Genomic DNA, 24986 nt, shown 5'->3' with positions numbered 1-24986 from the left:
CCAGGAAACGTGTTCACAGAGTGCATGAAAAGGCTCTGGCCAAAGCCACACTCAGCTTCCAGGATGACCCGGGCCGGTGACAGAGCTGCCAGCTACAGCTCTGTCAGGTACAATGACACAAGTAGAGAATCCCACCCCTGACCTTGTATGATGATCCTGGTCAAAACACAGGTGCACTAAAAATATCGTTCAAGGCACCTTCAGGCTCTGTGTATCAGGAATATAGGAAACAAAAATGCATCCCGTGTCCAGACGAGGGCATAATCCCCGAGATGACTCATTATGTACACAAATATCCCCAAGTCTGGAGAGTCCTGGTCCCAGCACAACCTGTCCTGTGAATTGAGCAATTGACTCTGCACTGGATCTGAGGTACAGCACTTGGTGTGTCCCATACCAATGTTCTTACGAAATGAGTACCTTAAAGGAAGACGGACGAGGAGACTAGGACTCAGAGAGGTTGTTACCTGCCCAAGTCACACAGCTAGGGAGGAGTCCAGGTGGCCCAGGGTGTGGATGTGTCTGAGGTCAAATTCCACCAGAGTGAACCCGGGCCCGTGCTGCTTCCTGCAGTCAAGGGGGAACGGGGCCTGCGGCCACTGGCAGGAGCTCAACAGGCAAATGGTAGTGGTCATGAGGGTCTTGGGGAAGCAAGGCGGGCACCTCAGGGCCACTGTTTGTCTCCTGACTTTCCTTCCCGTGGGTCTTTTGATCTTTAAGTGTCTTAAGCTTTCCATCACTGGCTTTGGCCTCCGAGTTGTGGCTTCATCTCAGAAAACCTCAGTGGCTTGGGGTTTGGCTCACCCAGATCAATACCCAGCAGGGAGCGGAGACACGGGCTCGAAGCTGACCCCGGCTAATGGGCTGGGTCCACTGTCACTCAGACGGATGGTCGAGTCTGACCTGCTCTCTGCCAAGCAGTGTCTGGGACAAATCCTGAGCTTTCTGAACTGGAGAGATGGCTGTTTTTTTTTTTTTTTTTTTTACGGAAAGGGAAGCCGGGCACTGGAGAGATGCTTTAGTCTGCCTGCCTCTGTCCAGGGTCCCTTTGGGTCATCTTAGAGTCACTGGGAATCACGGTATCCCACGGTGGCATTTTGCCTAGGCCTTCTCAGTCCTCAGAACTTCAATGGCTGTTTGCCAAGACCTCTCTGCCCAGTGCCCGCCTGCAGCCCAGACCCACGGCAAAGCCTCACGGCTGCCTCCACCAGTCCTGGGTCCACGGCAGACATCACCAATCAAGCACAGAGCCCTTCCTTTGGAGCCTCAGCCCCCTTAACAAAAAGAGCTGCTAGAAGACAGAGAGTCAAAGCCCACCAGGCCACCCTTCCCTGGAGGAGCAGGACAAGGACACGGCAACATCCCCTCTGCCCCACGATGCATTTAGCATGAGAGAAGCTTCAACTAGAGTAACTAGGAAACACTTTACAGAGTGTGAAGGTGCTGGCCAAAGCCACACTGAGCTTCCAAGATGGCCCCGGCCGGTGACAGAGCTGCCAGCTCAGGCTCTGTGCACTTGACAAGCTGACCTTGGCTCTGCTCTTGGCCGATTCTTTCCTCCTCTAAAAGGTGCCCAGGATCCCCCACGTGATCCATGTGGCTGGGGGCGGCGGGTGGCCGCAGCCAGGACCTACCTTGGACTTGACCGCCAGGATGATCTTGGGCAGGGCCACGACGAGGCACTTGAGGGCAATGGTGATGTACTTCAGCACAAAGTCTGCGATCCCCACGATCCACAGCAGGTCAAAGAAGTCCAGAGTCTCCAGGTTGGGCTTCAGGAAGATGAGGCTGGGGAGAATTCACAGAGCCAAGATGTTTACCCAGGGTCTGGCCCTCGGTAGTTCTGCCTGCTCACCCGGGAGCCTTGGAAATATTACCTACAGAAACAGCACTGACCTCTGTGTCCCATTCCTGAGTCTGCTACAAACCTGCTGTGTGACCTCAGGTGGGTCTCTTAACTTCTCTGAGCCTCAGTTCCCTTGAGGGTTATAGGGAGAGATGGGCTTGGAAAATCGTTAAGTTCCCCTCCAGTTTTATGGGTCCACAAAAATCTTGACAAAAGTGGGCAAAGGAAGGAAGAAGGGGAGAAGAAGACATGCCAAAGGTGCAGAGGACGAGGGGGACTGCTGGGTAGGTACTGGGCTACACCCTACACTCAGTGTATCTCATTAAATCTCCCTCTCCAGCAGGCACGGCTAACCTCTATAAAAAGGACTGAAGTGTGGAGACACAAGTCTCCCAAGGTCACATTAAAATAACATAAGGACGCTAGTATCCGACAGACTTGAGTTTGAACTCTGGCTTCTCCATTTGCAATCTTCTGTATTTCCTGGGAAATACAGTTTTCTCTGCAAACCCGAGTGTCTGCATAAATCCAATGGGAATCACACCCTCCCTGATGGTGTTCCTGATAGGCCTTGGGGATCACAGACACACTGCAGACCCTGCCAGGCTGCGGTGGCAATGGTAACAGCAATTCCAGGAGGCAGGTGCGTTTATCCAACCCCCTTTGCAGATGAGAAAACTGAGGCACAGAATGGCAAACCAGCACAAGGTGGTACAGGTACTAAGGGATGGAGGCAGATGAGGTGCAGGCTTCCTGGGTTAACGCTCTCCCAATCCTTAGTATGCACAGGGCAAACCCATTTTATCTATCCGCGGCCAGCCACGTTAGACCTCATGCTCCATATCTGTTCTCAACTCTTGGAGACACACAACAAGCAGGGTTCAAGTTGGCAGCTGTCCACGGACCACACTCTGAGCAGCACCGCTCTCATCACCCCTGAGGATGAAGGTGTTATTCATAATTATGTGAACGGTAGTCGTAAAATACCTTGGCTTCTCACTTCATGCCGGGCCTGCTCTGTGGACTTTCTGCGTCTCACCTTCCCAAGATTCTGTGAAGTAGGAACTCAGATGCTCCCATCCTGAGGGGAGGGCACTGGGCATGAGTCACCTGCTCATGGGGGCTCAGCTAGAATGTGGCCCTGGAGTTGGAATCTGCACCTCTCCTTCCTTCCCACTGGATTAGAGGCTCAGAGCCAAGGCCAGGATGGGTCCTGTCGGTCGCCCAAACGCTTTGGAAATACCTTGCTGGCTGGGCAGACAAGGGCGGGGAACGAAGCCTCTTTTTTCAAGTATCCTAGGAACAGATCCACCTGTTTTTTCCCCTTCTCTTTAAGCAGCTAGAGTAGGGAAAATCCAAGAGGACCCTCTATGGTGGCAACCGCTCCCCACACCTGCAGTGTTGTCCACATCCCAGTCTGTCTCCCTGGGACCCCTCGTCTCCAAGTTCAAGTGGACACCCACGTCGTAACACAGGAAGAGGACTGGGGCCTGCGCTCCCCTCTCTGGCTCCACTTGGTTCCTTCCTGGGGATCCCAAACTGGCTGGCTGATTGCTGCACTCTGCAAATTTTTTTATGTGAATCCGACTGTAATATAACAAGGTTCGGTCTCAAGCTTTCCATTTCATCTCAAAGACACCAGTTGGCGTTTGACTCACTTGCCTGGGTTTTGCCCCATCATCTTGGTGCTTTTCCTGTGGTTTTTTTTTTTTCCTTTTGGTGGGGGTGGAGAGGGGGAAGTGGCACATTTCCCCCACAGAGAGTTCACTTGTTTCTAAAATGCTCCAGGAATTTTTAACGGGCTGACAGATTGATGGTCAGTTTTGCTCATTAGACGCCATCATCCATAATTATAGTAATTAACCCTAAAATAATATGATATGACTATATGTCAACTACTTTATAGTTCACCCAGTTCCTTCATGTATTTTCTGACACCTGGCCTTGCTACGGAGCCTGCTCAGGTGGATCAGGAAGAACTAACTCGGCCCTGGTTTCTCAGGTGAGGAGAGGTTCTAGGACTTGCCAAGGGGCAGAATGCAGGCAGGGGTAGAATCAAGGTTCCCGGAGGTTGGTCATCAGAGTTCAAATCCTGGGAGGATCCAAGGTCACTCCTAAGTGCTGTCTCTGGGGCTGAGGATCCTTAGTAAGGTGCTGTGATCTGAATGTGGTTTGTGCCCCCAAAATTTACGGTGGAGGGCTTGGTGCTCAGCGGGTGATGAGACAGATGGTGGGGCCTTTAAAAGGCAGGACCTAGTGGGAAGCCAATATGGGTCCTTCTTCTTTTTAGCTTCTGGTCTCCAGGTTCATCTGGCCCCAGGTCCTCACCGGAGGCATGCCAACATCAGTGCCTTGCCCTTGAACTTCTAGAACTGCGAGTTAGATAAACCTCATTTCCTCATAAAGCACCCAACCTTGGGTGTTTTCTTATAGTAACAGATAACCATTCTCATCCTTCTGGATCTAAAGCCTTGGTTTCCTCACTTGTGAAGGGAGGATATGACCCTGCTGGGTCACTGGGAGGGCTAAATAAGATAATGGCTGTTGGCAGCACTTACGTGCACACTGTAGACAGGTGGTATCTGAAAGGACAAGGACTGAGCTCTGTTGCTTTTCTCTTAAGCCACTCTCTCTCTGGCTCTTTCTATGCTGCCAGTTTGACTCAGCCCTGGTTTGATGGGGCCACCGAGGTCTGAGCCTGGAATATGATCATGCCCAGAAAATGGCATGAGTGGGAAATCCCTCCAAGCTTCTGGGAAACTCCACCCCCTCTACCCTCCACCAGGACTGGAGATTCTGGACCACATGACCAAGGCAGGGAGTGAGATGTGTGTTGATGTCTTAGGATGAACTCCAAGGGCTGCTCTTATAGGGCGGCCTCAGAAAGTGTCCAAACTACTGACTCCTCAAAGTCCATTTTCAAAACAGGGGGACGTGATCTGCAAGCCCAGCTTGTTTCAACCCTATGCAGAGGCCCTTCCTCCACCCTCCACGAGACAGCCTTCCCTCCGTCCTGGCAGCCCTCAGTTCCGCACAGAGCGGGAATATTCTGGTAACATACTCTTAACACTGTTTCAAACACTTTTTCTAAAATGAAGAGGAGTGTTCCATTGACAGGGTTGTTCCTTTTTTTTGGGGGGGGGTGGATACTGGTATTTGAGCTCAGGGGCACTCGACCACTGAACCTCATCCCCAGCCCTATTCTGTATTTTATTTAGAGACAGGGTCTCACTGAGTTGCTTACCGCCTCGCTTTTGCTGAGGCTGACTTTGAACTTGCGATCCTCCTGCCTCAGCCTCCCCAGCTGCTGGGATTACAGGTATGTGCCACCGCGCCTGGCTCAGGGTTGTTCTTTATTCTTAATTAATTCTTTGTGGTTAAAATACCTCATCTTATGAAATGATGCAGGTGGTAGATGATCTTTTTTTCCTAACTGGCAAAACACACATCATAAAATTTGCCTCTTGGCCATCGTTATGAATACAAGATGCTCAGGCCGTTGACAACTCACTCCCAACTAGTGCCAGGGTTCCGCATCCTGCAGAACTTGAACCCACACCCATCAGACAACAGCTCCCACTCCCCTTCCCTTGGAAACCACCCTGCGACTTTCTGCATGTATGAATTTAACTATTGTAGGTACCTTGCGTTAGTAGAATCCTGCAGTGTGTTTGTGTGTGAGAGAGTGTGTGTGTGTGTGTGTGTGTGTGTGTGTGTGTATGTGTGAGACTAGCTTATTCCAATTTAGGAAATATCCACAAGGTTCATGCATGCTGTCACCTGTGTCCAAATTTCCACCCTTTTTCTTTTTTCGAGGCTGAGTAATATTCCATTACATGGACAGAGCACATTCTATCCATTCATCTGCCAGTGGACACTTGGGTTCCTTCTACCTTTTGTCTCCTATATGATGATCATTTTGAAATGTGTTTTTAATTGCAAAAAGCAAGCTGCTGTCTACATGGTGGACTTCTGAATTTTGGCTGAGGGATGCTTCACTGGTTTGGGAAATCTCCAGGTCTGAGGTTTACAAAATCTTGTGGGTGGTGTAGGTCTGTGGTTCGGCTCCCCCCTCGGGTCCTCCCACAAACAATTCTCAGATTCTGCAAAGCTGCATCTGTGGCATCTGAGCACGTGACCCTCCATTCTGAGATGCAGTCACCACTGCCATCCTCAAGGAAGCCATCTGGTCCTTGGTGACCTGGCCCTTCTGGCCACAGGCGCTTGGGCAGGACTGGACCCCTAGCCCATGAAAAGCCAGTCAGGCGCTCTCCTCTTTCCAGGAATTTCTCTGGTTCCTGCCGTCCAAGGCCTGGTTGTTCGGCTTTCCTAGGATTGAGCGAGCCCCTCACTGGAGCAAAGCCTGACATGACAGCATCCCAAAGGGCTGGAGTTGGTAACTTTTCTCAGTTCAGGCCGAGCATCCCTGATCTCCAAACTTGAAATGTGTAATGCTCTAAAATCCGAAGCTCTTTGAGCATTGTGATTTTGGAGCGTTTTGGGCTTAGGATGATTTTCAGATTGGGATGCTCTGTGGGTAAAGTCTACACAAGTGCTCCAGAATCTGAAAAACTCCCAAGTCTGAAACACTTCTGGTCCCAAGGCTTTTGGATAAGGGATCCTCTGTATAGTCCTGAGAACTGGCACCGGAAGTAACAATAAAGGCAACTTGTGGATTTAAAGTGAAAAGGTGGTAAATGAAAGAGAAAGTGTCATGAAGTGGTAAGCTCTGCATGTCACCTCCTCTAACAGGTACACACACACCTGCAGAGAAACATGTTAACCTGGTGGCAGTTTGGTGACAAGAATAGAGGCAATTTTGGCCTTTTAAAAAATGTGTCTTCTTTCTAACATTTCACCACTTAAAATAAATTACCTTCAAAGTCAGAAAAATAGATTACTTTTAAAAGGCTGAGCTGGGTGAAGTGGTGCACATCTGTAATCCCAGGTATGTGGCAGTCTGGGGCAGGAGGACCACCAGTTTGAGGCCAGCCTGGGCAACTCAGTGAGACCCTGTCTTAATAGGGCTGGGGGTGTGGTTCAGTGGTTAAGCTCCCTGGGTTCAATTCCTGGCACCAAAAAATAAACAAATAGATAAATAAATAAAAGGACAGGGGTCAGGGTGCGGATCAGTGATAGAGCACTCATCTAGCATGTGCAAAGGCCTGGGTTCAATCCCTAGTCATGCAAAAAATAAAAATAAAAATAAATAAATATTTAAAAAAGAGTTACTCATTTACTTATTTGAAAAAAATAATGAAACAACTATGGACGTTGTACAAGGTACCTGGGAAAGTGCCTCGCTACCAGGAAACAGGAGGTGGCTGGTAGCCCCGAAACACTCAGGAACAAGTTCTGACAGTGTGACAGGCTCTGGGAGTGGGGTGCTGCCCGCCTGGACCTGCTGGAGCTCTGGCGAAGCTCACTGGCTTCAGAGCACTTCCCGGGGCTTGGTTGCCAAGGTGATGGGATATTTTAAGGCAGCTGATGACCAATCAGGGCCAAGCAGTCCATTCTGTGTCTGTGGCTGAGCCTCCCACCTGCCACCGTGTTGCCCAGGACTCTGAGTCAAAAAGTCACATGAGAACAGAGTTCCCAGGTCAGGTGATGTGTGTCTAGGATAGGGGACCCTTGTTCCTGCCCAGATGAAACCAGAGAGGATAGATATTTTATCTCTTAAGAATTACAAAAGCACTGCTATTATTACAAAAAAGTCTGTCCCTTATAAAAACATTACAAAATACGGACAATACAATAAAGCATTACCATTACCCACACATTTAACCTCCAGAGGGCCATGGCTAATATTTTAGGTCGGGTGCACAATTTTGCTATGAAAGAATCATGACCTGTCATCCCAGCTACTCAGGAGGCTGAGGCAAGAGGATCTCAAGTTCAAGGTCATCCTGGGCAACTTAGTGAGACCCTGATTTAAAATAAAATATAAAGGATTAGGGGCATAGCCTAGCATCCTAAAAAGGCTCTGGTTTCAATACCCGACACTGGAAAAAAATATTTTAAATATTTTCAGTTTTGTCTGCTATATGGTCTTTGTTCGACTCTGTCAGCCAAAAGCACTCATACATCACATGTACGTGCATGAATGGATGGGTTGCAGCTGAGTTCCAATTAAATGTCATTAATTAAAAATACATGGATGGCTGGAGTTTGCCAACCCCGCTTTAGCATGTATCTCTAGATTTTTTAAAAAAAGTACATATAGGGGCTGGGGTTGTGGGTCAGTGGTGGAGCGCTCACCTAGCATGTGTAAGACCCTGGGTTCGATCCTCAGCACCACATAAAAATAAATAAAATAAAGGTATTGTATTCAATTACAACTAAAAAATAAAATATTTTTTAAAAAATGTATACATATTAGTACAATAAAATGCCTTTAAAAAGTTGCTACATTCACAGAGAAGAAAAAAAATTAAATAATACAAACAGCTAAACAGTTCCAACCAAGTTTCTGATCTGCAGTGCCCACCCCAGAGGCAATGCTGCATCTAGTGTCTCTGGAAATATCCAGACCTGCACTGTCCACACACTGACCATTCTGAACACTAGAAATGTGGTCAGTTGGTAGGAACATGAGCTGTATGTGTAAGATGCCAAGTTACCAATAATGCAGAAAAAAATGAATGTACAATATCTCAAAGAGTTTTTATCTTGATTGCATGTTGAAATGATAGCATTTCCAATACTGAGTTGTCCCTCAGTGTCCCTTGAGGAATTGATTTCAGGATCTTCTACAGACACCAAAATCCAAAACGCTCAGGTCTCACAGTGAAAATGGCACCGAATTTGCATGTAACTTATCACATCCTCCTGTATGCTTGAAACCAACTCTAGATGACTTATAATATCCAATAGTACAATGTCAATGCTGCGTGAACAGTGCTCTACTCTATTGGTAAGGGAATAATACAGGAAGCAAAGTCTGCACATGGTTAGTGCCGATGCAATCAGCATCAGCATCATCATTATTATTATTATTGGTAACAGGGATTAAACTCTGGGGCACTAAACCATGGAGCCACATTTCCAGCCCAATTTTGAATTTTATTAGAGAGACAGGGTCTCACTGAGTTGTTGGTGCCTCGATTTGAACTTGCCATCCTCCTGCCTCAGCCTCCTGAGCCGTTGGGATTATAGGCAGGCGCACCACCACACTCAGCATCAGATACAATTGTTTTTTCTGACAACTCCCACCCAAGGTTGGCTGAATCCTCAGATGTGGAGGCCGAGTGTACTGGGTTAAATAAAATCTATCAGTAAAATTAGTTGTCTTTTTCTTTTTTATTATTTTTCTTCATGTGGCAGTTGGAAAATGTAAAGTTGTGTGTTGGGCTGGTGTTACATTTCTGCTAGGGTACCTAGGCGCTGGTGTGTAGCAACAGACTGGAGTCCGAGAGCTGAGACATGACACAGAGCTGGTGTGTCCTTCTCAAGTGCTGGGGTGCGGGCCCCAAACCCAGCCAAGCCCCCCGACTCTTCCACTAGAAGGGTGTCCCCCGCTCACCTGTTGTACAGCTGCTGGGAGCTGAATGTGTACAGCACACACAGGGTGTTCCCTGCCAGGAAGGCCAAGATCCACAGGATGACCAGCACTGACCTCTTCTCCTGGAGACAAAGCAAGAGATCTGTGGGGATGCTGCAATGACCAAGGCACACCTAGCGGAACATTCTGGAATGTTCCCCCATGAGTGGAAACCTCACGGTCTCACAGTTTTGGAGGAAGCAGGGCTGATGGGAAAGGGAAAGGGCACCAGCATCTTTCCATCTCACTGGGACCCAAGGAGTAGGCACAGAGAAGGTGACACAGTAGTGCCCACCAGATTGGAGAACCAGCTGAAGAGGGGAGGAGCTTGCGGCAGAGACCCTGGAGCTAGATGGCCGGGGTCGAATCTGTGGTGGGCTACCAGGGAGCTGGCGGTCACGGTTTGGAATGAAGTGTCCCCCAAGACCTCATGCACTGTAAACAGGAGAGACGGTGCAGGAATGTTCAGGGGTGGAATGATTCGCTTATGAGGGCCCAAACCTAATCAGTGGGTTACTTGGTCATGGCGGGATTCGAAATTTGAATGGATGACTGGGTAGTGACCACAGGCAGGTGGGGAGTGGCTGGAGGAAGAGGTCACTGGGAGTGAGGCCCTTGGAGATTACATTTTCTCTCTCTCTCTGCTTTCCTGACAGCTTGCCCTACCCCACCTCTCAGCCATGATGTTCTTATCTCAGGCCCAGAGCATGGCGCTGGCCGACCATGGACTGAACCCGTGAAACCAGGAGTCCAATATAAATGTCTCCTCGTCTTGTAATTTGGTCACAGCAAAGAAGAGCTAACACGCCATCAGACCCTGGGCCAGCTGCTGATCTCTGCACCTTCCTTTCCTCATCCGATCAGCAAGTGCTTGTTAGGACCTACCTTGTGGAGTCACACAGGCTTAGAAGAGCAGCTGGCAGCAGTGTTAGGTGACACTTAGGGTAGAACTGGGCACAGAGAGGTTAGGGAACTGCTGCTCAAGGGCACACGTTAAAGCCCAGGTGTCACCAATTGAAGAGGGTCCTGCCGTTAGGGATGAAGTCACACTGAACGTGTAAGCAGCGGTCATCCTGGTTTGGACTCGTGTCTGGCTCGCTAAGGGGCAGGGCCTCTGACAGAAACCCCACAACCCGGGAGTGGATTCAGAGCCAGGTGGTGGAGACTTCTGCTCCCACTTTTTGTCGCACAGACCTCTGGGCTCTCTCCTGGCCAGCAGTTCAATGTGGGGCCGCACTCCTAGGACAGGGTTCACACTCATAAACACGGCTGTCACAGCCTTTCACAGTCCCTGTCGGGTCCCTAGGAAGAAAAACTGAAAACCTTCTCAGTTTTCTGTTTCCTGGCAGCTTCAGGGCCCGAAGGCAAGAAGCAATCCTGCAAGATGCCCCTCAGAGGAGGCACGGAGACCCGGGAGACGCCAGCAGACCCCTCTGCTCGGATTCCCAAAAGCTGCTCTTCTTCCTGGCCGGGGCGGCTCCTTGCTGGAACAGGATGAGGTCATAACTTTCCCAGTGTGACCGTCCCTGTGGTTTCGGTAAATGCTCAAGACACGCTGTCTGCAGACGGCCCAGCACCCGCTCCCTGCTGCAGCACAGGTTTCCAGAGGGTGGACCCAACAAATGCATCTCCATCCACCCATTATTCTGGGAGCGGTCAAGGTTAACGACTACAGAAACCACCTCCAACCGGCCGACTCCTGGCTGTGGGATGGATCCACTCAGCAGCCCCCTTTTCCCTCAATAAATAATAGATCCTGGTTGAATTCCCTGTAAATCTAAACCAGCAATGGAACAGAAGGAGGACTGGGAAAACAGTGCACAGGACAGGGATGGTCCCTAGTAATGAGCTGGGATTTGTAAGTGCACTGAGCGTCACGCACACCAGCAAAACATCACTTGTGTCTTCACGGGGCTCAGGGACCCTGGAGGTTTGTCTATGAATCCAGGCCTCCTTTCAGCCCCTAAAATTCAAGTCAAGGCACCACAAGGATGTTACGTGACAGGACCCACTCCCCAAAGCCTCCCTCTGTGGGGTTAAGTCAACCAGCTGTTCTAACAGCAGCAGAAAGGGGCTTACATGAAGATGAGACAAAAGGTCAAGAAGGACCTCTGGTTACCCCAGCTCTGGACTTCAACGTGTTCATGTACAAATGGAGACAGAGCTGCCCTCCAGGCTGCAAGGATCTCCAAGTGCTTTGGTGAAAGCAAAAGATGCTGTGGAAGGGTCAAAGAAGATGGCTTTGGTTACAGGACTGCCTGTGCCACAGAAAGCACACGTTTTACAAAAGAGCTCAAATGAAGGCTTCCTGTGTATGTGGGTGCTGTGCTCAACTACTTCTCTGCAGTATCTCATTGAATCCTCTAAATGCAGAATCTCATTTGGCCTTCTTGATGGATCTGTGAATCGGTGTGACTACAGGTAGGTGCTTCTTGACTTACGATGGGGCTCTGTCCCCATAGACCCACTCCAAGTTGAAAACAGCATTAAGTCCAAAACACCCTGACTTCACCCAACTTGCCCAATACCACGCTCAGCAGCACAGCACGGCACCTAGACAGCCGATGCTTCCCCCGGAGATGGCCAGCCGACTGGGAGCTGCAGCTTGTGGAGCTGCCCAGAATCACAGAAGGATCACACCAAGTATCACTCGCTTAGGAAAAGACCCAGGGTGAAAATTTGGAGTGGGTTTCTAATGAAAGCATATTGCTTTCTCACTATTGTAAAGATGAAAAACAATGAAGTCAGACTATCATAAGTCGGGGACCATCTATAAGCCTTATCCAGAGGTGAAGGCTGAGGCTGAGATCGCCAGGAATATCTGGCTGAGGGGCTGCAGGTGGTGAAGGAGTTGGATTTGAACTCAAATAAGCACAGGCTCTGGGCTGAACTGCATGGGTTCAAATCCCAGTTCCCACTTGCCCTGCTGTGTGACCTTGGGGTTAGCATCTCTGAGCTACTGTTTCCTCACTGGGGAAATGAGTAAGAATGATTTTTTTCTTTCCCTCTCCTTATCAGGTCACAGGGAAAAGGTTGGCAGGGCGAAGGCTGGCACGTGTGGGATCTGCCTGGTGGCGGCAGGCAGCATACCCTGCCGAGGAGAGCCACTGACCCCTAGCAGCTGTGAATAAGTTAGGGGACAGGTGGGCAATTCGGGCTGCAGGTGGAGTTGAAGTTGTCAGCTGGGCCTCAGGTGGGAACAGTCACCTGGATCATCCAGGTGGGCCCCGACTAACCACAAGGGACCTCACAAGTGGAGAGGATGACCCAGAGGAGGGCCACACTGCTTGAAGGGCCACAGGTGACTGTGGAGTTGCAAAAGGTGAGGAGGTGCTCCAGGGACTGCAGATGGAGCACGGCCTGGGGACAGCGGGACTGTCACTGAGAGCCCACGTGTAGGCCATGCACCATCCTGCTCTAAGCCACTTGGGGTGTGGACAGCATGACGCAGTCACAGGAGCCTTCCCCCCCCCCCACTGTGACTCACCTTCAGAGAGACCTGTTCCCGCAGCGTGGAGTTGGCGTAGGCGAAGGTGCTGGCCATCCCGATGCACACAGCGATGCCTGCGGTAGAGGGTCCCGCACCCACTTAGTCTCACTGGGCCCAGCGATGTTAGAAAAAGACCTCCCCCTGAGCCAGTAGGTGAACCACGGAAAGGGGTGGGATGTGACTCACAGGGAGCCTCGAGCCACCGTGACAGGGACAGCGTTAGGCCACGGGAAGGGGAATATTTAGCACTAGATCAGGAGCATGGGCTGTGCCATCTAGCAAGACTAGAAACACCATCCTTGCTTTGCCATCTCTACTGTGTGAGCCTGGGCAAGTCACTGCACCGCTCTGAGCCCCAGTTCCATCATCTACAAACTGGACAGAATAATAACAGTGCTCACCTCCCAGAGGGATCGGCTTATAGAAGATCACCTCCAGCCCTTAGGAAATAGCACCCATTATTCTTTCTACTGTCAAAACCAATCTGTGGATGTATGCTTTTATTTCAAGCACATATGAAATAAAAGCCTACATCCACAGACAAAGCCCAGGAAATCACAGGAATTAAAAGAACACTAAAGGGGGGGAATTCTCAGCTAAGAGGTAACCGTGACCCAGGCGGATGGGAGAACGGCTGAATCGGATTCCACAGCTGCCGCAGTGCCCAGCCCGCATCTCGGGACACTCCCTGCATGATGACTTCCATCCTACCAACTGTAAGCAGAATTCGCTTCGCACCTGGGCTTGGGGGCCACCTGCTTTTTCATTAGTGTGTGGACACCAGGCCTTCTCCCACAGCCACTCCGGAAAAGGGGTTTATCGTTTTTCACTGGAAACATAAAACCACTAGTAACCCTATTGTTCTTTTTTCCAATTTCCTTTTTGATGAAAAACAAAGCACAAACAAAACCAAAATACACTTATTGAAAAATAAACATACTCAAGAAGAAAACTTAGCCGTGAGTCTGCCAGAATTCGGGGTGACTTGTTTCGTTTTTTGTTATTGTTGTTTGTTTTTGTACCAGGGATTGAACCCAGGGTGCTTAACCACTGAGCCACACCCCCAGCCCTTTGTATGTTGTATTTAGAGACAGGGTCTGACAGAGTCGCTTAGGGCCTCACTGAGTGGCTGAGGCTGGCTCTGACTGGCGATCCTCCTGCCTCAGCCTCCTGAGCCGCTGGGATGACAGGCGTGCGCCACTGTGCCCGGCTTCAGGGTAAGTTTTGGGGAACATGCTGGCTCCTGGGAACCGAAAGGGAAGGACTCACAGGGAGGTACTCTAGTGAGGAAGGAGAAGCATGGGAGCAGGTCAGAACTCACCCAAGAGGGGAAAACAGGAAACCAAAGATGGCCTAGACAACTTGTCTTCATGTGTGGGAAGAGAGTAATTCTTACCACCGTTTTTATGACAGGATTAAATAATAGTCCACAAATGCTGTAAGGCCAAGCCACACCACCATCTAATAGAAATAAGTACAAATAACAACCGTCCTGTGCCAGACACCACTTACTGACTGCTAAGGGTGTGTCAGCAGCAGACTAAGCCCTTTTGTGAATCGTCCTCTTACTTCCTAACACAATAGGGAGTGTTTATCGAACACTTGCTAAGTGCTAGGCTCTATGCTAAGTATTTTCATGTGCGTTAATAAGGAATATAATTAAGACAGTGATGCCAGGCACAGTCCTAAGTACTTTCTACACATTCACTTGATTTAATCTCACTGTGCCTCTGAAGTTCAGTGGTCCCCCATGTCATCTGGGATTGGTTCCAGGACTTCCGTGGATACCAGAATCTATAGATGCTCAAGTCCCTTATATAAAATGCACAGTATTTGCATGTAACCTACACACACACTTTCAGCAATCTTTAAATCATCTCTAGATTCCTTAGAATACCTAAAACAGTGCAAATGTCATGGAAATAATTGTTAGAATGTGTTTTTGGGGATGACATGGAAAAAGTCTTACATGTTTAGTATATATGCAAATTTTTCTCTGAAAAGGTTCCATCTGTGGTTGGTTGACTTCATGGATTCAGAGCCTGGAGCTATGGAGGGCTGACTGCAAATGCTCTTTTTTTTTTTTTTTTTTTTTTTTTGTACTGGGGAATGAACCCAGGAGCACTTCACCACCAAGCCACATCCCCAGCCCTTTTTATTTTTTCTTTGGAGACAGGGTCTTCTAAGTTGCTGAGGCTGGCTTTGAACTCACATTCCTCCTGCCTCAGCCTCCTGACTATACCCAACTTGCCCAATACCATGCTTAGAGCACAGCATGGCACCCAGACAGTCGATGCTTCTCCCAGGGTTACAACCACTGCAACAGGCTGTATATGCTGTCTTAACCCCTGGTTTACAGATGAGGAAACTGTGGCCTGCAACAGGCTGTATATGCTGTCTTAACCCCTGGTTTACAGATGAGGAAACTGTGGCCTGCAACAGGCTGTATATGCTGTCTTAACCCCTGGTTTACAGATGAGGAAACTGTGGCCTGCAACAGGCTATATATGCTGTCTTAACCCCTGGTTTACAGATGAGGAAACTGTGGCCTGCAACAGGCTGTATATGCTGTCTTAACCCCTGGTTTACAGATAAGGAAACTGTGGCCTGCAATAGGCTGTATATGCTGTCTTAACCTCTGGTTTACAGATGAGGAAACTGTGGCCCTGAGATTTAAACAACGCATGGTTAGGAAGGGGCAGAGTGGGGTTCAGATCTCAGAAGTCTGAACTCCTAGTTACACCCTTTCCACCAACTGGCCAGCTGGGGAAGATTCTCTCACAACCCCCACCCGTGGCAACTAAGGGTCAGAGAAGCCAAGTGACTTGCCCACAGTCATACAGCTGGTCAGAGAACCTGACCCCAGGTGTGAGGGCAATCCCATGCCCTCAGGCACTCTGCAGGCCACAGCCTCTGCTGTCTTCCTCTGACACTGGGCCGCAGAACCCCCACCCATGAGCTGCAGGAGCCCTCTGTGGGAGGCGGAGGCTAACAGCAGTGTCCCCAGGGACTCACCTAGCTTATGCTGGAAGCACACCTTGGCCAGGAGGATCAGGATGAAGGGCAGCCCTTTCTGCAGCCAGCAGATCACAGCCTTCAGCTCGGACAGGGCAGGGGCCGGTGTCCCGGGCTGCTCATCGCCACCTTCCTCGGGGTGCCCGCGGTGGTCGCCGCCCACGTGCTGCAGCAGGGAGCCGCTGCGGTGGCCTCCGTGGTGGAAGTGGTGGTGCGGCGGGCGGTGGTGGTAGGTGCCCCCCTCGCTGCCCCGACTGCCGCCTTCCTCCCTGGACGCGGGCATCTGGATGAAGACGTCGCCGCCGCCGGCTGCGGGCCCGAGCACCAGGCTAGCAGGGAAGGGGCTGGCGGGGAGGCCGCTGGCCAGGCCCGAGAAGAGCGCAGGCGGCGAGGCCGGCTCGGCCTTCAGGCTCTCGAACACGCCGCCCTCATCCACGCTGGCCTCGGGGCTGAGCGCCTGGCTGCGGCTTCTGCGCGACAAGGTGGTGTGCGGTCTGACTGTGGCCAGCAGGTCCCCCAAGTCCTGCTGGAGTGCCGTCCCCTGGGGAGCTACTAAGAGGGCAGAGCTAGCCCCACCCCGGGGTGCAGAGGGGAGCCCCTAGGAGGTGAGCAGGGCCATGTGAGGTCAGCAGGGAGAAGTCCCTACGATGGGATCCTGCTGGAGGGGCAGGGACCACAGGACACATGCCAATAATGCTATGGACCCAACGGTGTCCTCCCATGGGGTTAAAATGAGGTCATTAGGGTGGACCCTAATCCAGCAGGACTGGTGTCCTTTTAAGAAGAGGCACTTAGGACACAGTCACCCACAGGTGGGGACACAGCAAGAAGGCAGCCACTATGCAAAGCGCCAAGGAAAGACTGGGGAAGAAATGAACCCTGAGCACCTTGACCTTGACCTTCCAGCCTTCAGCACTATGAGAAACCTCCACTGTTGAAGCCACCTGTGGCCCCCTGCGCAAGCTCACCCAAATAAATACAAACAGTCACAACAGCAGGATCAGAACCTTTACTGCAAACTATGTGTTGGACAGTTTTTTTTTTTTAAACAATACCTTTATTTTAATTATTTTATAAGTGGTGCTGAGGATCGAACCCAGGGCCTCCAACGTGCTAGGCAGAGCGCTCTACCACTGAGCTACAACCCCAGCCCTGGATAGTTTTTTTAATGTGTTACATTGATCAACTCATTAAATCTCCCTCTCCACCCTGAATTGGTGCTGATAACATCCCCATTTCACAGATCAGGAAACTGAGACACATGGATTATTTGTCCAGAGTCACATGGCTGCTAAGGGGTCGGTCTGGCAGGGGGATTTGGACCCAGGCAGACTAACTCCAAAGCTCGTTTTCTTAACTGTTCTGCTTCACTGAAAAGCAAGCACAGAATTGTATAAACTCCAGGCCCTGGCGCTGGAGCTTCCCAAAGGGTCAACCTCGGTCAGAGTTGGTATTTGGTGGGCAGCTAAGAGTCATGGGAAGACAAGTCAATAGAGGAACCCACATTGGAACCCGGACTTCATCTCTCCCAGGGCATTATGATTCTGTACTCAGTTTCCGTGCTAGAAAAATGGGCACAAGTTCCATTCATGTCCAGCGTTCCTGGGGGGGAGTATCAAATTTAAAACATCCATTGCAATGAACTTGGACTGCATTAAGGGCTCAGCGCAGGGAAACTGTTCTCTCTAGGCCTCTGGAGATCTCCAGGGCCAAATTTCGCTTTCTAGTTCCAAGCACAGGCTTCTGGGGTTGGAATGAGGCAAAGGATTTGGCGGCTTTTTCGGAGCCATTGCCAAGGAGCAGAGAGCCCAGAGTGACCCCTCCAGGAACGGGGAGCCCAGAAGTGACAGCACTTTCCCACGAACACTGTGCCCTGGAGTTCTGGAGGCCCCCATCCTTCTCTCAGGCTATGTGGACTTGAGTCACACCACAGACACGAGGGGAGGACAGGCTCAATGTGTATGTGCGGGGGAGGAAGGGGTGGGCACAGAGCCTCCCCGCCTCCCTCCCCTGTATGTCCCCGAAGTAGGTGTGGCAGATTCCCCCTCAGAACCCCAAGGGTCTCCAGATACATCAGGAGCCGCTTAAAGGAAAAGCCGGATTGCATCCATCCTCTGGACCTCATGACCCAGGGCATTCAGTAGGTGCTTAACAAACACATACAAGCTATCATTCAGTCATGCCATAGCCATACAACGGAGGCTATGGGGAGTTGACAGCTGCTCTCACACTTGACCTCTATGGATTCTCTGCTCATTCTGCATAGATTTGATGATTTCACTATCCCATAAAAATCTTATCTATAGGCTTCTCAGCTTACACTTCCCATTCTCAGATAAATCCTAAAGATAGTACTGACAGCATCTCCATTTTACAGATAAAGAAACTAAGGCTCAGAGAGATGAACTTGCCTGGCCTCAGATTCCAAGGTCATGACACCCTTCTTCCTCGCTACTCAGGGGCTTTCCGCCTACGCCGTCACCCCACCCCATCCCATCCCGGCTGCTGACGCTCATCCATGAGATTCCAGCTGAAATCTCTCTTCCTTGGTGGGGTCTCCCTGCCTCCCCCAAAATGCCTGCACCTGCTTCTGGTTCTCAGGTACCTAACCTCCCCTGCCCAGGACCCGTCAATCATCAATGTATTGGGTATCTTTCCTGGAGACTTGTGGCCCTCAATCCTGGCTGCCCCTTATAATCTCTTGGGAGAGCTTTTGATAAATAAAGGTGCCCCAGCCCCCCCTGCAGACTAACTCAAACGAAATCTTGGGGGTAGGCCCCAGCACCTCAAGTTCTGGAATCTCCCAGTGAATTCTAGCATGCAGTCAGTACTTTAGACTGGGCATGCTCCGTAGGGTCAAGGACCATGACTGTTTCTCTACCACACATCACAAGTGCACTAGCACATAGACTATGCTCAATAAATGCTGCTTTAAAAAGAAAATGAATAGCTGCATGCTAAGGCGCCTGTAATTCCAGCTACTACGAAGGCTGAGGCAGGAGGATCGGAAGTTCAAGAGCAGCTTCAACAGCTTAGCGAGATCCTGCTTTAAAAACAAAAAAAATATAAAAAGGGCTGGGGATATAGCTCAGTGGTAGAGTACCTCAGATTCAATCTCCAATGAAAAATAAAGAAAAGAAAAAAGAAATGCATGATCCCACTAAAATCTCTGAAAAAGCCTGCAATTGAAAAAAAAATTGACTTTATTTAAGCCTGCTGGTTCCCACAGAATTCCTTCTGTGCTTTTGAGGCAAGGTCTTGCTCCGTTTCCCAGGTTGGCCCTGAGCTCCCAATTCCCTTGCCTCAGCCTCCCAAGTAACCAGTAAACAACTGTTTGTGCCCCACGCCCAGCTCGCAGAATTCTTTTTATCCATGGAAAACCTATGAATGTCTTGCAGAAAGTTTGTTAAACACAGCAGGGGACATGCTGGTCTGGAGAAGTCTCAGGGTTGGTCTCTTTGGCTTTACAAACTGAACCCGAGGAGGTACATTCTCAGCAGCCTGGCACAACCTCCCCCTTTCCCCCCATGCTCCTTCTCCATCAACTCCCAAAGCCTGGGTAATGTGTGTCCTCCCCCCTCCCCCCGGGGGCTCTGGGTAATAATCATGATAATATTAATAATGACAACAATAACAGACACCATGGCTATGAGTCTCGAGGGTCAAGAGCTTTTTCTGAACTCCAAGAAGCTGAGCTCGGAAAGCACAAGTCCTAAAAAAAGAAAGCACAAATCCTGGCAGCGGCCACACTGGCCCATGTGGATACCTGCACTGCCCCACGGGGCTCTAGAAAGCCCTCCTGCTCCTCCAAGCCCTGAGTTCATGGCGCTCTGGCACAACCAACAAGACTCAATCCACCAAGAGCTTTTTATAGTTGGTCCCCCTTCCCTGAGCCTCTCCCGGATGGCCAGCTGGGATTTCTTCCTAAATGGGAAAGACTATTCCTTGGGGAGACACAGAGGCTGCACTTCCAACTTAACCACTTAAGGTCTGGACCTGTGGCATCCCAGAACAAGTAGAGCTGCTCAGACAGGAAGCACTCAAGAATGTGGCATCTCAAAGCACAGAGTCTGGAAGACAAATAGACTGAGACCCAAATCCACTTCCTGGTCATTGACTTCAAGTGACTGACTTCCCCTCGATATACCTGTTTCCTCATCTGTAAAATGGACACAGAAACAGCCCTGACCTCAATAGTCTAACAAGAGGGTAGTGGGGACAGTCACTACTTGGTGGCCATTATTTTTCTGCTATGGTCTCTGCCCTAAAAGATCTCATGGTCCACTTGGGAGCAGAAGGCAAAGCTGTCTTCAGGGAGTGGAAGGCTCCAACAGACTTGCTTCTTACAAGCTAGATATATTTGTGCATTTTCACACTCATTATTTACAAGCAACTCTGAGTTTTATCATGTGCCATCTGCTGATGCAAAATTTGAGACGTAGGGGTGAGGTCACTTGCCAGAGGCACCATGGGAGATGTCCTTGTCTGTTTTCTGTTGCTATAACAAAATGCCTGAGACTGGGTAATTTATAAAAATATAGAGGTTTATCTGGCATACAGTTCTGGAGGCTGGAAGTCCACAAGCACAGGGTTGCTTCTGGTAAGGGCCCTCATACTGCATCATCACAAGGGGGAGGGCATCCCATGGAAGTAAGTGCGTGGGCCCAGCTCTCTCTTCTTCTTGTTATAAAGCCATTAATGCCACCATGAGAGCCCCACCCTGAGGACTTTAATCCTAATGACCTCCCAAAGCCCTCACCTCCAAATCCTATCAACATCTGACTCTGGGATGATGTTTTCAACTCGTGGATTCTGGGGACACACAACCCGGAACCACAGCAGGTGGGAAGTGATTGAGCTGGGTTTTTGGCCAAGGGTTGACTGCCTGGTAGCCAGCGAGCGACCTTCCTGCAGAGCAGGCAGCTTCATCCCAACCTTGGTCCCAGAGCTGGGCCTGGACTGACGGATACAACTTGTGATTTTGGAACCCACCTGAGTCACAGGGGACCGACAGTGGGATGTGAGGGCAGAAAAGCCTGGCTGTCTGCTCCACGGACAAGGAGGTCTGGGCTGGGATGACATTGCATCCTGAAAACAGGTCCCCATGGGGTACACTCTCTTGGATTTAAACAGATAGCCATTCTAGGTGATGAGCACTCTAACTGTGTGTATGGGTTCCCTCTGTCGTGATCTACTTGGCATCTGTGAATCACAGCCACACAAGGGACCAGAGTTGTTCACATCTCGCCTGCAACCTGGGGCTAGCCCGCCTCTGACTTTTTAACCCTCACGCGTACAAGCCAGTGTTTTCTCTGCCCTAAGTGACCCAGCAAACAACTAGAGACCGCTCTACAGCCCGGAGCCCACGGACACCATTCAAACCACCGACGGCAAGCTGTTTCCCTGCTTGGATTTTCCTGCAGAAAACAGAGTAAAGACAATGGCCGGTGCCCCGCTCTGCATGTGACCCAGTCAGTGCTTCCCCACATGGCCCTGCGTGCCCCTCCTGTCAGGGAACCTAAGCAATGAAGAGCCTCCTTCACAGTCGTTGGCCTCTCTGTGTGGGTCCTCGTGTGTCCACTGAATGTTTCTGTCTCCTCCAGATTCAAGTGTGGAAATCCCGACCCCCTGAGTGATGGTCCTAGGGTGTGGGGCCTTTGAAGATGAGTGTGCCATGATGATGGGGTTCATGCCCCAGGACAAAGGCCACGGAGAGATCCCTGCCCCTTCTACTCTATGGACATGCCCCCAACCAAAAAAAAAGAGCCCATCTCTCCAGCAGGAAGCAAGCTCTCGCCAGAATCTGCTGTCACCTTGATCTTGGATTTCCCTGCTTCCAGAACTGTGAAACATAAATGCTTGCTGTGTAAGCTCCCCCGCCTGTGGTATTTTTGTTACAGCAGCCTGAATAGACTAAGGCATCTCTATAAATTAAAACTCCATGGGCTGGCACAGTGGTGCATGCCTGTAATTCCAGGGGCTCAGGAGGCTGGGGCAGGAGGATGGTGAGTTCAAAGCCAGCCTCAGCAGCTTAGCAAGGCCCTAAGCAACTCAGGGAGACCCTGACTCTGAGCAAAATACAATAACGGGCTGGGGAGGTGGCTCCATGGTTAAGTGCCCCCGTTCAATCCCCAGGACCCCTCCCCAGAGAAAACAAACAAACACATTCCATGGGTACAATCATTGCTAAAATGAGTCAAGTAGCTCATCTAACACAGGGTTTGAAAATGACCATAAAAGTGAGAGCAAGCTCTTATGGGATGGGTATTTAGCATAAAGCCATCACTGTGTGCTATGGTTTAGGTACAAAACGAGTGTTCCTCTAAAGTCCATATGTAAAGACTTGGTCCCAGTGGTGGTGGTACTAGGAGGTACTGTGGACCTTTAAGAGGTGGGGCCTGATCAGAGGTCCTTAGGTGCTTGGGGGTGTTCCATTGAAGGGGACCATGGGAACCCAGTCTCTTTCTCTCAGGTATTTTCAGACGTACTCGCTTGTTCCCACACATGGAGCCACCATTGCCAGCCATGCCATGAGGTGATGAGGCCAAGGAGTGATGCTGAGCCTGGGCTGTGCCATTGAGAGTCTCAGCCTCCAAATCTGTGAGCTAAATAAACCTTTTCTCTTTGTAAAGTTATCTGCCTCAAGTATTTTGTTGTAGGAATGCAAAGGTGACACTCTTCAGACCAGGTTCCAACTGGGTCTCCTCTGTGACTCTAACAATTACCTCCAAGTGGCAGATCTTTTCAATCCAGTTTTGGGCTGTCCTTCACTACTCAAAGCCCGGAGCCTTTGGGTGCAACAAAACCCGGGGCCACCTACCTTTCGGGTGGGATGGTGTCTGTGTTGCTGCTGTGCCGCCTCTGCATCTTCCTTAACACCTGGAAGCCAACACAGGAGTGAGCCAAGCCTCCCACACGCCTCTCACCTTTCAGGTCACCAGAGCAACCCTCAGCCAGTCCCACCTGTATCCTGCATCCCTAGAGCCCTCTGACCTTTTTCAAACTTTGTTTCTTTTTGTGGCCACTTGATCCTCAGTTCAACATTTATCTCTGCAGGAAGAATGATCACATTTTGCAGATGAAGATGTTGGGACACAGAGGTGGAGGAGGTGCTCACGGGGAAGGAGACAGGAAGGAAGAGAGGTGTCGGATGTGGTGAAGGGAGCAGTGGACAAGTAGTCAGGGGATGGGTGAGTGTCCCTAACTGGCTGTGTGACCTTAGGCAAATCAGTAACCGCTTTCTGGCTCCAGATTCCCCATCGGTTCCACTGGTGGAGTGGAGTGGCCGAACACCAAGCTTCCTGCCATCCCTCGCATTTACTGAAGCAGTAATGAAGGTTGGATTCTGATGGAGACACGTCACCTGGTTCACCGTGAGGAACCACATGGACTTCAGGCCTCCATGGTGACGACGGCTGAGGTGGATATTCAGGGCTCCTGGTGGGGATGCGACCACTGGATCCTAGAGAAAGCAGGCCTTCCCTTCCTTTTCCTCTCCAGAGGGACACACAGGTTAGGGAACTAATCAGACTCCAAACCCTGGAGGCACAGAACGCTTGGGTAAATAATTCACATATAGTCCAGTAGACGATGATTCTCGTGACATCAGGGCTAACTGTACCCATCTACTTATTATCTCTGGGTGGCTCCTTATGGATCTCTCCTTGAGTCTCTCTAGGACAATTATAATCTGAATGTATTTTGTCCTGTTGACAAAAGAGGAGCCCTTCTGATTGGGGAATTCAGAAAATATGGCTTCCCACAAAATCCAGAATAAAACCCAAAGCTCTGCTCACAGCCTACAGGTTCTGCCTGACTTAGCATCACACACTTCTAACCTCATTTTCTTCCATGCTCTCTTCTATGATGCACCTCCAGCCTCACTGGTCTTGCTGTTCCTCCAACATGTCTGCTGGTCCCTGCCTCAGGGCCTTTGAACTGGGCTGTTCCCTTTCCCTGGAATGCTTTTCCCTCTGTATGTTGAAAAGCTAGCTCCCTCAGGTCAAAAGTCACCTGGGGTGGGGGGCCTTCTCTGTTCACCCCCCCATTCCTCCCACCATTGCACTGTTATTTTCTCCATAGCACTTAACAGTTATTTACATGTACATTAGTTAATTTGTGATCTCTCCCCTATTAGAATGTAAATTCCACAAAAACAGGAATCCTGTGCACCTGGTTTGTCCCTTTATCTCTGCATCTAGAGTGCTGCTGGTCACAGAGAACACTCTGCAAATATTTATTCAATAAATAAAACACCCATGAGTCTCCCACTTACCTTTTTCTAGATCACGTGTTCACTGTCTCACCTCTCACATAACAGAAGAAAACACTGTGGTACACTTTCCATGAATAGGTTTGGCCTCTTGGAATATTTTCCTGTCCAGGACCACAGATGGTCCCAACTCTTAGTTTAGGGCACCATAACTGGCTGTTGAATGACTTCCTACTCCTGACCAGGCTTCTTAGGGCCATAGAATAGACAACCCTTTTCCTTTTCCTTTCAGAACACTAGTTAAGAAATGGGTCAGCAGCACCATCTTTATGTATAAAGGAAAGATCATTACATATATATTTTCCTCAGAACTTGCAATCTTGCTTAATAACTTAGCTTCAACCTTCTATCTGCCATCACTTGCAAATAAATCCTTGGAGAAAATAAAATACAGCATCCCAAGGTTTCTAACCACAAATTTGGCACAACCTCCTAAATCGAGTGCCCAACACTACTTTCAGATGCTTGCTTTTGAAGGGTCTTCAGATTCTGTGTTGGACGCAGGCCATACATAACTATTTCAACATTGAATTCTGGAATAAATTTTTGTACCTAAATAATTGAATGAAACGCCTTTTAACCCTCTGCTCCATGCATAGTTCTAGCTCCCTATGAAGGACCACACCGAGACTTTTCTAGCCGTTACTAGGCTGCCCCAAAGTGCCCGCAAGGGAGCATCTCCTGCATCCCTTGCACTGGAAGAGGGCAGGTGCACTTTGGATACAATGTCGACATGGCTTCTCATTCCAATAACCCCATGCACAGCGGAAAACACTCTTAAGACTCCAAGGGCTTCACAGACCACGCGGGGGGCGGGGGGAGC

At 49.9% G+C, this 24986-nt stretch overlaps 1 protein-coding gene across 5 annotated transcripts in view; it reads right to left on the bottom strand.

The window, feature by feature from the left end:
* Window positions 1–24986, bottom strand: part of Rnft2 (ring finger protein, transmembrane 2) — a 69123-nt gene that overhangs the window by 43833 nt on the left and 304 nt on the right. For 3 of the 5 annotated variants that reach the window (XM_078039092.1, XM_078039090.1, XM_078039094.1), the window contains exons 2-7: window positions 23255–23430; window positions 22712–22770; window positions 15892–16361; window positions 12874–12950; window positions 9369–9469; window positions 1635–1788 (exon numbers count right to left, since the gene is read on the bottom strand). In XM_078039092.1, the coding sequence (XP_077895218.1) occupies window positions 1635–1788; window positions 9369–9469; window positions 12874–12950; window positions 15892–16361; window positions 22712–22770; window positions 23255–23278 (885 nt within the window). In that variant the 5' untranslated portion in view covers window positions 23279–23430. Of the gene's footprint in view, window positions 1–1634; window positions 1789–9368; window positions 9470–12873; window positions 12951–15891; window positions 16362–22711; window positions 22771–22884; window positions 23225–23254; window positions 23431–24166; window positions 24973–24986 lie in introns of those variants that run through there. The other 2 variants (XM_078039091.1, XM_078039093.1) reach the window with 2 other exon arrangements.

The sequence above is a fragment of the Ictidomys tridecemlineatus genome, chromosome 2 (assembly GCF_052094955.1).
Source record: "Ictidomys tridecemlineatus isolate mIctTri1 chromosome 2, mIctTri1.hap1, whole genome shotgun sequence".
Classification (NCBI taxonomy): domain Eukaryota; kingdom Metazoa; phylum Chordata; class Mammalia; order Rodentia; family Sciuridae; genus Ictidomys; species Ictidomys tridecemlineatus.
The sequence above is the reverse complement of the archived record's forward strand: the minus strand, read 5'-3'. Positions and strand labels throughout refer to the sequence as shown.